This window comes from Xiphophorus maculatus, chromosome 1, assembly GCF_002775205.1.
Source record: "Xiphophorus maculatus strain JP 163 A chromosome 1, X_maculatus-5.0-male, whole genome shotgun sequence".
NCBI classification, from domain to species: Eukaryota; Metazoa; Chordata; class Actinopteri; order Cyprinodontiformes; family Poeciliidae; genus Xiphophorus; species Xiphophorus maculatus.
The window spans coordinates 15553800-15566317 of NC_036443.1; the positions used below are offsets into that span (position 1 = coordinate 15553800).

General features: G+C 38.3%; 1 protein-coding gene across 1 annotated transcript; it reads left to right on the forward strand.

Moving 5' to 3' along the window:
* Nucleotides 1-1698: 1698 nt before the first annotated feature.
* Nucleotides 1699-7874, forward strand: LOC102225972 (proliferation-associated protein 2G4-like). The gene is made up of 13 exons (XM_005801378.3): nucleotides 1699-1913; nucleotides 3447-3575; nucleotides 3667-3772; nucleotides 3871-3940; nucleotides 4036-4128; nucleotides 5327-5390; nucleotides 5489-5567; nucleotides 5665-5743; nucleotides 5824-5957; nucleotides 6059-6153; nucleotides 6592-6719; nucleotides 6795-6848; nucleotides 6940-7874. Exons 1-13 carry the CDS (start codon nucleotides 1826-1828, stop codon nucleotides 6997-6999), a joined length of 1179 nt encoding a protein of 392 aa, XP_005801435.1. The 5' UTR covers nucleotides 1699-1825; the 3' UTR covers nucleotides 7000-7874.
* The last annotated feature ends 4644 nt before the right edge of the window (nucleotides 7875-12518 follow it).

The window sequence follows — 12518 nt, forward strand, 5'->3', positions numbered from 1 at the left end:
GCAGAGGAATATCTCAATAAGTACCATTATCAAAGACTTTTTCCTACTCTACAGTTCAATTTGAATATCTAAATATCGGTATTTTCTTCTTATTTCTTAATTTTCTTATTCCCCCATAGTTCAGGTTAGCATACAAATTCTACTTATGTACTATGTACTTGTACAAAAAAATAGCTTCAGTAAAATGATTGTAATAATATTTAATGTATTTTACTAGATTTTATTTGTTTTTGTCTTTAAATAAGATGACATGCCAAACTGAATATAGAGTGTAGCTTGGTCTCTAAAACACGACACTAATCAAAGACACCATTTACAGCGACTAAACAGAATACACAATGGATTCTTCTTTTTTCTTCCTTCATCTTTAATCACATTTTTATTACGGATTCAAGTTGGTTTATTTGGGATATTTTATTATCATTCAAAATGTTCCGACATTGAACTCAAAGAAGCGAGTTCTCGGCGTCAATTGTAGAGATCTTTTTTGTTACCTCCTGGGCCACAGTAGTTTGGAATGTGACGCCTCAAAATAGACGTGAACTATCTTGACTTCAGAGTGAGTCTTTGACAGCGGGCGAGATCTCGTGTTAGCTGAAGTCAAGCGGAGCAACAAGACCGGTGTTGTGCCGCAAAAAGCGTCCCTATTCTTGAAGCCGCATTGGTCGCTGTGAGAACGAATTTCTCACAGCGAAATTCCTTGGCTGTGAGATTTTTTTTTGAAAATCATGCAATGAGCATCTCTTTATTACGGAAGATGATTAGGGCCACCGAAAAAATAAAATAAATAATTCTGACTTTAATCTCAGAATTCTTTTTTTTTTCTTCCGGTGGCCCTAATCCTCTTCCGTACTTTATGTTGCTTCAATTACAATGTTTATTTTCGGAGAGTTTTGCTATTTAATTGTGTTATTTCGTAGCGGTAACTGTGAGGGGGAAAATGTCCATGCACATACAGTATATATTTATCGAAAAATAGAAAATAGCATCAATTATGTGCTTAAGAGAATTTCGGGTTTTTTTAATTTTCTTTTTTTTTTTATTGCAAACAAAGAACATATGTGAACAACATAGAACAGTAATAGTTACAAACAGATACAACATAAATGGGCTTTACAGAGCATAGAACAATTATTTTCCAATGTCAAAATCAAATCGGTGCTCGAGGGTTGCAGTTCTTTAAGGGCAGTTATGATTTGAATGGCTTTAGCGTTTGAGCTAATTTTTAAGGATTCTAAATAGATATTAATAGAAGATAATAAAATCTGGAAATTAGGTTTTTGTTGTAAATGTTTGGAGGTGTGAATATGTAATTTACCATAAATAATAAAAAAGTTGACAACATATAAAAATTCTGTTTTGACAAGTTCACATTTCTCCATCCCAAACAAAATATCCTTATCTGTTAAAGTAATATTGAGATTTTTTTTGATGAAAAAAAATTGACATATCTCTCCAGAATATTTTGGTATAATTACAATCCCAAAAAAGATGAACAAGCTTTTCCTCATTATTTTTACAAAAAGTACACATAGGGTCCAAATCCCATTTATATCTTTTTATCAAAAATGCATTTCGGTTTTTTTTTTGTTTTTTTTTTTTTTGCTACAGTTGATTTTCTTTAGATGACGTTCAGTGAAAACGACTATCGTCGGTCAGAAGGTGCTTCCCTGACCGGGGGCGCTTTTTCTCGCTCAACACCGGTGCATTTGCGTGCAGCGGCGCGGAAGCAGCGTGGTCCGTTCAGTGCCTGGCTGACTGACTGACAACCACCGGGGAGAAAGAGAAAAAGTTATTCTAAGTTCGAGGTCTGCACACTGCCAACATGTCTGGAGATGAGGAGACGCCAGAGCAGACCATCGCCGAAGACCTGGTGGTCACCAAGTACAAGATGGGAGCAGAGATCGCGAACCGTAAGAGGAAAAAACTGCTTTATACAGATCGGTTCATAAGTGCCCGTGTGACGTTAGTTAGCAGTGTCCGCTATCCAGGCAAAGCAGCAGTGCCATGTGCCGCAACAAGGAACAGGGCTGTGTTATGATGAAAAGAAAGTCAGTGCTTGTAACGGACACAAAACAGCGCTGGTCTTGAAACATGAATGCGGATAGTATCACTTGGTCATTTGAGGTCTTTTAAAATGAATCTCGCTCTATGAGCTCGGCTGCTAGCTCTGTAGCGGAGCTAACTGGCTAGCAGCTAGCTGATACTGCTAAACTACCAGTTAACAATGGGAACCCAGTGTAGTAGGAATTTAATGGAGCAGGAATTTAAATGTAAACTTGCTCAAAATTCAAATGCATACAGATTACATTTAAATGCCACTTATTAAAAGAATGTTCATTAGTATTGTATATTTAGGAGTCGTTCTTTGAAGCTAAATTACACACAAACACACTTATTTTAAGTAATAAAAGCTCAATTAAAGTAATAACATGATATAAAACATCTAATCTATGTTGTTTTTGACTTAATGGAAATCCAGATTGTTATGACCTAATTTTATTTGTAATCTTGCCATCCAAATAAAATTTAAACTTGAAATCATTGGAGTCACTTGTTTCCATTTGCAGGCAGCTAATCAGCAGAAAACCTGAACCTGCTAAAAATAATAACAATAATTATTATTATTTGTATTATTATTAGTAAAAATAATAATAATGTCTAGGTAATTAAAAACTCCTGTTCTGCTGAGCATTATAGCTCAGATGGCATCCAGGTGAAATCCCAAAAATATTTTAATTATTTGCTTTTATCTCCAATCCTAAACTGTAGTCGAGTCAGGAAGTTTGAAGTGGCTGCAGTTATGATCTTTCTCGCTAATTTACTGGTTGTGTTGTGTTGTTTTGGCCTTAAATGCAGCTGTCAGCCAATCTGGACAGTGTTGGCTTGTTTGCAAATGTAATTTTACGAAAATGAGATGAGAACCAAAAGGACGGTGTCGGATCACGTCAGAAACCTAAACCTCCAGCCATCTGTTATGTATTTGAAAACGTTAGACATGCAATATTTTAACTGGGCTTTATTAATCCTGCCTGATTTCCCTAAAATATTACATTTGATTTAAGTACACGAGTGATGCAGTGCCTTGCAAAAGTGTTCTGGTTGAACTTGTTCACTGTTTCTCCTTGTTGCACTTTGTATTTGGGATTTTCAAGAGTCAACCAGTTATTACAATTTTTTTTTTAACAGGACAGTTTTTTTTGCCTTCATGTCTGTGTAGGCAATGTGTGTTGGATGAAAAACACAGTAAAAGGCGGTCCGACAAAGTTCCGATTTCAGAAGTGCTAAATACAGATGATGTCTATGTTTTTGTCTTTTCGTGTAACATGACAAAATGTAAAAAAAAATAAGCGTCTGAGTACTTGCTCATAGCACTGTATGTGTCTGATAAGCTGTGTATTAGGCTTTGCATTCTTTATTCATCTCCCTTTCGTTTTGTCCTGCAGAGGCTCTGAAGAAAGTAGCCGAGGCCGCTGCGCCTGGAGTCTCAGTGCTCAGCCTCTGTCAAAAAGGAGATGAATTCATCGCAGCAGAAACCGGTAAAATCTTCAAAAGGGAGAAAGACATGAAGAAAGGTGAATGCTTTTTTTTGTTTTTTCCGCCTTCAGATTTCCTTCAGTCAGTGTTTCAGTCTCGCCTTCATCGTTCGCGTTCTGTCTCCCTCAGGCATCGCGTTCCCCACCTGTGTGTCGGTCAACAACTGCGTATGTCACTTCTCCCCTCTGAAAAGTGACCCTGATGTAATCCTGAAAGATGGGGACCTTGTGAAGATGTAAGCTGCCATTGTTGTGCCAGTCCACGCTACCAAAGAGGAAACAGTTGGCAGTGGCGGCTCTCCTTACCTTGTGTCGTCTTGTTTTCTGTGTCCAGTGACCTCGGGGTGCATGTTGATGGCTTCATCTCAAATGTGGCTCATAGCTTCGTTGTTGGGGCAACCAAGGTGGGTTAGCACCACTGAGCCGTATCATGCACGCACTGTTGCAGCATCGCCAGCTAAGTAATAATTTTTTAACTTGGCCCCTGTGCCGTCCTCAGGACAACCCTGTAACAGGGCGGAAAGCTGATGTCATCAAAGCAGCTCACCTGTGTGCAGAAGCTGCTCTCCGGCTCGTCAAGCCAGGAAACCAGGTAACGCTGTTTCCTTTTCCTATATACTGGCTTGCAAAAGTAGTCATGCTCCTTGAACTTGTTTTTGCTCCATGACTACCACAAACAAAACTGGCATGCTTTTGTATTCAGTCCGGTCATTGCTGTGAGTTCTCTGGAATTACGACTGCAAGTCTTTAGGATGTACTCACTCCTTTAGGAATTTAAAACCTTTTGACTTGTTAACAAAATGTTTTAACCCATGAGTTTGCTTTTATGTAAACCACTGGATTGTAGCTCTGACTGCATGTTTGCAGTTATTGGACAATGAACACACCAACAGGTTTTTTATTCAGGATGTCACCTTACTTAGCTCCATCTTCCCATTACGGCTGATCAGCAGCTGAAGAAAAGCATCCTCAAAGCATAATGCTGCCACCGCCATGTTTCTCACAGGGAATGGTGTGTTGTAGGGCTGCAGCTGACAATTATTTTAGTAATCGAGTATTCTATCGATTATTGATGAGTAATTGGCTTAAAGTAATTCAATTCTTCTTTGAAATAAGAAAAAAATTGTTTTCCTAAAATGCAACAGCATGGCATTTCTTTGTACTCTTGATCATTAGTAGCAAAGGATGCATGCGCAAAATGTATATGTTTTGTCAAGTTTTGTCTTAGTTATTGCTCTGAGTGTGTAGATTTTTTTTTCTTTTTGAGCAAATGGCATGTTTCAGAGTCTGTATACTCCACTTAGCGATTACTGGATAGCTAAATTTGTTAATGATTGTTTTCGATAATCGATTCACCACAATAAATTTGATTAATTGCTTTAGCCCAAGTGTGTTCTGACCTTTTCAGTGATGATTCCACCTTCCATACATATGATCTCTGTATGTAATCTCAAACCTTAATTTTCAGTTTATCTCACTGTGACTAAACAAATTGACTGAAGAGAATTGGTTGCACCAGATTTTATTTGGAGGTATCAGAGTTCAGGGGTGAATTCAAATGTATGATACATCTTTCTGGTTTGCAATTGTAAAAAAAAAAATGTGTAAAACAATAGATTAAAAGCTAATTTATAAAGCTCTACCTTGTGATGGTCTATGAGGGGGAAAAAATCCCAGTAAAGTTCATTGAAGTTTGTAGCCTTAAAATGAGAACATTTGGTGTCTGGATGCCCTGATTAAACCTGAAGGATCAGGGGTCGCGACTCTGCTAACACTTCCCTCTCCTTCAGAACACACAGGTCACAGAAGCCTGGAACAAAATCGCCAAGTCATTCAAGTGCTCTGCAGTTGAGGGTGTGTGCTTGTTTTGTTTATTATTTTTTTTTTTTTTTTAAACGGACGATCTGCTTGGCACAAGTTTGAGACTAAAGTCCTTCCTTCATCGTCTGCAGGCATGCTGTCTCATCAGCTTAAACAGCATTTGATCGATGGCGAGAAAACCATCATTCAGAACCCAACGGACCAGCAGAGGTGAGCTTTCTCAGCGAACCGCTGCCCACTCGGTTGTTTTGTCCGTCGCTGCCAAATGACCGCAGCTCTGTGTGTGTGTATGTGTGCGTGTTTACAGAAAGGATCATGAGAAGGCGGAGTTCGAAGTGCACGAGGTCTACGCTGTGGATGTGCTGATCAGCACTGGGGAGGGAAAGGTAACTGTGGTGTAACCAGATTTTTTTTATCTTTACAATACTTGAAAATTAAAGAACTGCTTTCCCGTTTAACATTGCAGGCAAAGGACGGAGGCCAGCGGACCACAGTTTACAAGCGAGACCCCAATAAGGTCTACGGGTTGAAGATGAAAACGTCCCGCACGTTCTTCAGCGAGATGGAGAGACGATTCGACACGATGCCTTTCACTTTGAGGTAACGTCGGCTCTCTTCATCTTCATCTTAGCCAGTCATTTTCACTCGCCTTCCACCGACGCCTTTTTTCCTTTTTCGCTACTTTTTTTTTACGTCCTCAGAGCATTTGAGGACGAAGCCAAGGCCAGGCTGGGTGTGGTGGAGTGTGCCAAGCATGAGCTGTTGCAGCCGTTCGCCGTGCTGTACGAGAAGGAAGGCAAGTGGGGCGATGAGGGAGGCGGGTGAAGAGTCATGCAAATGTCACCAAGTTGTTCTGAAAAAATGTACTCGTCAACACGCAAGAGATGTTGCATGTCGTTTTGATTTGTAAAACAGAAGATGCTAATATTCAAACAGATTTGAGTTCATGCATTGTCACAAACTGGTGGAGTAATTTAGCTTTTCTTTGGTTTTCTGCTGCAAGTCACTGTCGGTTGATGAATCTGCCTCCTAAAGCATTTTGATGTATTAAGGCTAAAGAAATATCTATGTAATGTGAACTTTTGTATTTGCAATTTAAAAAGACATTTTGAAAATCAAAGTCTGAAGTGTCCAGAAACCTTGTGACTGTGTCTTCATGCTGCCGACACCACACACCACACGCACATGCACTTTTCATCACCATCTTCACATTTTCACTCCCATCTTTTCTCAGGGGAATTTGTGGCCCAGTTCAAGTTCACCGTTCTGCTCATGGCCAACGGACCTCTGCGGATCACCAGCAGCCTCTTTGAGCCCGAGCTCTACCAGTCTGAGCACGACGTGGAGGACCCAGAGCTGAAGGTTAGACTTCTTCATAAACACTCGTGTGTCCAGACATATGTTGTCCTTCACCTCATAAGTGTTTTGTTCTTAAAGGTTTTGCTTCAGAGCTCGGCCAGCCGCAAGGCTCAGAAGAAGAAGAAAAAGAAGGTGACTTTCCTGTTTTGTTTTTTTTTTTCTTCTTTTTTTAACATCTTTTCTAACTCTTTCCTCAATTTTTATTTTATTTCTGTTGCAACAGGCTTCAAAAACCGTAGAGAATGCGACAGGACAGGCGATGGAGACCGAAGCCGCCGAGTAAATTTCAATAAACGGTGGCAGGAACCCGATGAACCCAAAGAACAGACGTCACGATTCTTTCTGTCCCGGCTGTCTGAGGGACTCGAGGGCGTATAGCTGCTGTGAATGCCTCTGATGTCAGTCTGGGAGGAAGCTGCTCCAGAATCCTGTCACTCCTTAACTCTAAAACATGGCACCGAGTCTCATTTATTCTAGACAAACTTCCTTTTACGTTCATGAATTTCCATTCACACATCGGCTTTTAAAAAAAAACCTTAACTAATTATCTGCCTCATTGGTCCCTGGAAGACATATTTACACCAGAAAAACTCCCATTGACTCAACTTCCCTAACGGTGAAGAAAATCTATAGATTTATATATATATATATATTTTGTCCCAGCAGCTCTCCAGTTGACGAGAGCAAAGTCACACCATTCAGAGAATCATTGGTGGTACAGTTGAAACCATGCCTTTGAAAGGAGCGGTAACTTTTGCACAACATGATTGACATACACATTTTTTTAATTAGATTGTGTTGCTGACAAATAAAGCTTAATTCCAGCATTTACATTACGCTCAATTAGGTTTGTGCTCTGGTTTATTGCGTACTCTTTCTAGGAGTCTACAGCAGGCTGCCTAGATGACAGTTTCTACTGGCATCTCGAGACTTGTCATTTCAGTAATGAAGTTGTGGGAGTGTGTGGGGTTCGTTTTCCTCAGTGGTGGACAGTTCAAACTCCCGTCGAGGCGTTCAGTCCTCTGGTGCCACCAGGAGGTCTGACAGTCGTCGGTTTTTACACGAGAACTCCAACAGCTGTTAAGACTTATGGGCGCTTTTGTAAATCTTAGTTTCAGAGACTATTTTTGGAAACAATAAATAACCAACTGACATCAATCTTGTGCTCGTTTCTTTTTGTGTGTGCGTGTGTGTTGTAATAAAGGCAATTTAACATGATTATTAATAAAAGGTATAAATTTCATCAGGCGTTATTGACAACATACCTTGTTCCCTTTGGAATAAAAGTGACGTGAAGCTCTGGAGTCCATTTATGAAATATATTTTTAATCTTGAAATTTAGGGAAATGGCTACTGCTCTGGAACTCAATCTTACATGAGTCTCATGTTTTACTTGAACTTGCAAATGGGACGCAAGCTAGCTTTGCTAATGTGTCTTCAGCACAACATCTTAACATCATTTGGCATCAGCTGAAAAGCAAAATTGCTTTTTATTTAATGTATGTTTACCAACCTCGTTCTTTTTTCTAGATATCTCTTCTGGACATGGGTCAGATTTTATTGGTTTTTTGTCAGGCATGTCTTACTGATATGTTATTCCTACATTTTAACTCTGTTACCACTATCTGCTATTTCAACCATTGAGATGTTTTAGATGTTTGCGTTTTGGATGGGAATGGTTAGCTGTCAGAGGAAATAAATGAGTCCCGCACATGAGATGCCAATAAGTTAATAACCACCAGTCTTTAATGTGCCAGTGGGGATATTTACCACTAAATATTAGGTTGTTGTTGCTTAATTTAGTCGTTTTAAGGAAATATTGTTATGAAAACATAAAATAGAAATATCTAGGATATTTTTTTAAATTGTAAATCTACAAACCCAACTTTCAGCGCCTTGTTGGACGTGATTAGTGTTTACTGCAAGTCGTCGCATTAGATTAGATCAATGTGTGTAATGCAATATTGCCCCCTTGTGGCGAAGGAGTGCGTTGCCACGTCAAATTAGATAACTTCAAGGGAACATTTGGAAATGCCATCAAAGACAGAAAATGTAAAAATAATAGGTATTTTTATGTGTGAGAACAAGTATGAGAAATTGGATTTTGAAAAATGATTAAAAATTTATACATGCTGATCTTTTCTGTGCCTTTGTTTATTGGTTCGTTCATAGAAGGGGGGTATTGTTGTTCAGCGAGACATTCTCAGTCCTGCCTTGTTAAAAGACACGTGAATTGTAGAAACGGTTGAAAATACCATTTTTGTTCAGCAAAATGTTTCAACAGTTACCGTGTGCATGTGAACAGGCATCTGTTTCAATTCTCTTGAACTTTACACTGTCATATATTTTATTGGGCGATAGGATGATTTTGGTTTCCTCCATGAACTAAGCAGATTAAATATAAATATTCAAATGTACCCATAGGAAATGCTTTTAATTTGTTGTTCAATATAACTGCAGTGGTCACACTGGTATGTGTATGGTTACACTAGTGCTGCACAATATACACTGCTCAAAAAAATAAAGGGAACACTTAAACAGGTGTTTAACACTTAAAGTGTTCCCTTTATATTTTTGAGCAGTATATTTCATTGCTGCAGCATTTATGTACAGCTTTGTTGGATGAAGTATTTGCCTCTAAAGGTAAACCACACCTAATACAAGGTATGGGTCGATTACCAGAATCAACACATAAATGTTTTAAGAAATTATAATTTCACAACCACTCAAATTTCCCTGTAATTTAAAACTCCTCTCAGTGATATGACAGACACAGTGCTAGAGTTACCGGAGTTTTCACCAGCTCTGTGGACCATAGACTAGTGCATACCTCCCTTTCTCAAGTGTTGCTGCACACTGTTGGTTACCAGGATGGAAGAATGGCAAATCACAGTGTTAGAGATGCTGTGCATGCCAAAGTTTTGGAAGCATCTTAACTACAAAGAAGATTTAAAAGATTGATGATAATGTATTAGGATATCCTCATCACAATTCTACAATAATAATTTCCTGGTACCGAGCCAAGCTGTTTCTAACACTGGCAGGATTGTCAGCTCAATTACTCATGAAGCTCATGCTTTAAAGCATGAACAAGTAATTTCCCTTATATATGGCCTTTGGAAAAGTTGCTTTTAAAGCTATGTGTCATATGATTTGTTTTCTGTTGTGGTCAAAATGAAACTCAACATGTTGACCAAATGAACGTGTTGAGTTGTTAGTATTCAGTGCTTGCAACTCATGACGTGTTCTTTTGAAATTCTGATGAGTTTTTTGTAAATAATACAACAACCTGTGGGATCATAGCAGGTGTCTTTTGCAGCTCTTGAACGTTTTATAGATAAATTGGTTGAAAATTAACTTTCGAACCGAGGCAGCTTCGGTAGACAAGTGTGTGCCCACTAGATGGCGTCTTTCAAAGAAAAATCAAGCTGCTGTTTCAAAAGGGGGTTTCAGTCCATGTAAAGAATAGACAATATAGTTTCCTTTATAGTAGCTGCCTTGTCCTATTATACGAATAGCAGCAATTGCCAGTTCAATGTCAAGCTTCCCACAGCTAAAAATATATGTTTCTGTTTGTTGACTAAATGTTATGAAGTTCTGCCAAGGCCAGAGGTTTCACTTGAGCGACATGACCCAGTTACGAGCTGACTTCGACCTTTTCTTACATCAGTGGCCACATCATTTCAACATCTCAGACCCATAATCCTGTGACTTCCACTTCTCCTTCTGCTGTAACTTAGAGAAGATAATTCAAATTTTCCTCTTATCCATGTTTTTATTGGAACATGTATTTCTTAATGTATGGGTTTTGAGGTTTCAGAGACCAATGGAAGCATGTTTCTTAAGATTTGGCTGCAGAACTAATAAACTGTCAGAATGTACAAAACAAATTACCATGCTGGTGGATAAAAAAAATGGTAAAATGTTTTCAAAATGGTTTAAAAATGTCATGAGAAAAGAGGATGTTCTTTTTTTGCACACACAGAGACCTTTATGGGCACAAAATATGTAATGCGGGCCTCTTACAATATTCAGGGGACTAAACAAGACAACAAGACTGACAAAAACAGGATAATCCCAAAATCCAATTACATTTATTAACATAAGAATTCCAAGTTATAAGATAATCTTGATGGAAAAAAACCTTTTTGCCCACTTAAAATATGTATAACTGGACAGATCAACAGATCAGATCTGGATATTCGAGAAGTGGAAGTAAAATGATGTGCTGCTTTCCTATTTATTCTTTACAAACATTACTTACTTACATACTTTATTTGTAAAAAAAAAATAAATAATAATAATAATAATAATAATAATAATAATAATAATAATAATAATAATAATAATAATAAAAGCATGCAACTCAAGCATTCTTTGCCTTCCACATCCTGATTAGTTTGTTGTTTTGTGCCCAAGGAGACGTTGAATTGTCCGGCTGTAATATGGAGAAAATGTGACAAAAAGGTCAAGGTAATGAACTTCAGGTACTAAAACGTCTCAAGTTTGTAGTTGTAAAATTTTACTTGATCGATTTTAACAGTAAAAGTGTCTGTTCAAAAGAAGTACTTTTAAACAGTTAATATGTTTCCCCTTACATGCAATTACCTTGAACAGAATCATATCTAAGAAGATAGAAAGATAATAGTGGTGTAACAACTTAGTCACATCTGAGAATTTTACAGGAAACCATCAACCACACAGATCTCACACCACTCTCCACCATCACGGTGTTCACTGGGGAAATGCAGCGTTTTGCATGGAGGCCAGAACGTTCATTTTTGGTCTCATCTGACCAGAACACTTTTCTTCCACATGACTGATCTCTCCCCTACATAGCATGTGACCAAAGCAGAAAACAGGGCCTCTTATGGTTTTCTTTCAACAGCGGTGCTGTTTTTGCAATATTTCAAGGAGATTTAGGAGTGCGTGCACTTGCTCGGGTTCTTGATGACCAGAAAGATTGAGCACATCAACCTGCTCTAAAGACTTTACACTGTGTCCATGTAGCTCAGAAAATGGACTTTAAAATATTTATTTTAGTTTATTAATCACTGATTGGCACCAAAGTGCATTAAAGGGCCCTGTTGTTCTGTATCATCCTTCTACACTACCCAGGTCTTATAGTTTAAGTCTATTCTGTATCCCCAGAATCAGAATCTGAACATAGAGATGCAGAATTCAATTTTTATGCTCCACTGATATGGAACAAACTTCCAAAAAACTGAAAACCTGCTGAATCTCTGTTGAAAATAAAGTCTGAAAACCCATTTGTTTAGAGATGCCTTTGATTAATAATTACTGGGAAACAGATTGATTCTAGTCTGTATTGCAACTTTTTATTACTTCTCTTTATCCTGCCCCTGTGATAGTGCTTCCTTATTGTCTGTAAATTGCTGTACGCTTTCATTATTTAAAACACTTTGAATTGCCTCATTGATAAAATGTACAAAACAAATAAACTTGTCTTGACTCAATAAAATACAATGACCTTTGTAGCATGGGAAAATGTGAAAATGTTCCAGGGGTATGGATACTGTTAAACGGTGCACAATATGTCTCACGTGACTTGATTATGGCTGCTTCACAGAGTGCATGTTCTCTGTAAACAAAGGATCATAAAAGGCTTCACCCTCAGAGCAAATACAGACAACTGTTACCAGGAAACACCGGAGCTATTTTAAACCAGGTCTGTTTTGTTGGAATGAAGAGACGCTGCAAATGAGAGCCGTGTGGAGAGGCAACAGTGTAATAACTCATGCAAATGTCAGTTTCTCATTTTGTCCCCTTTTTGTGGAGACA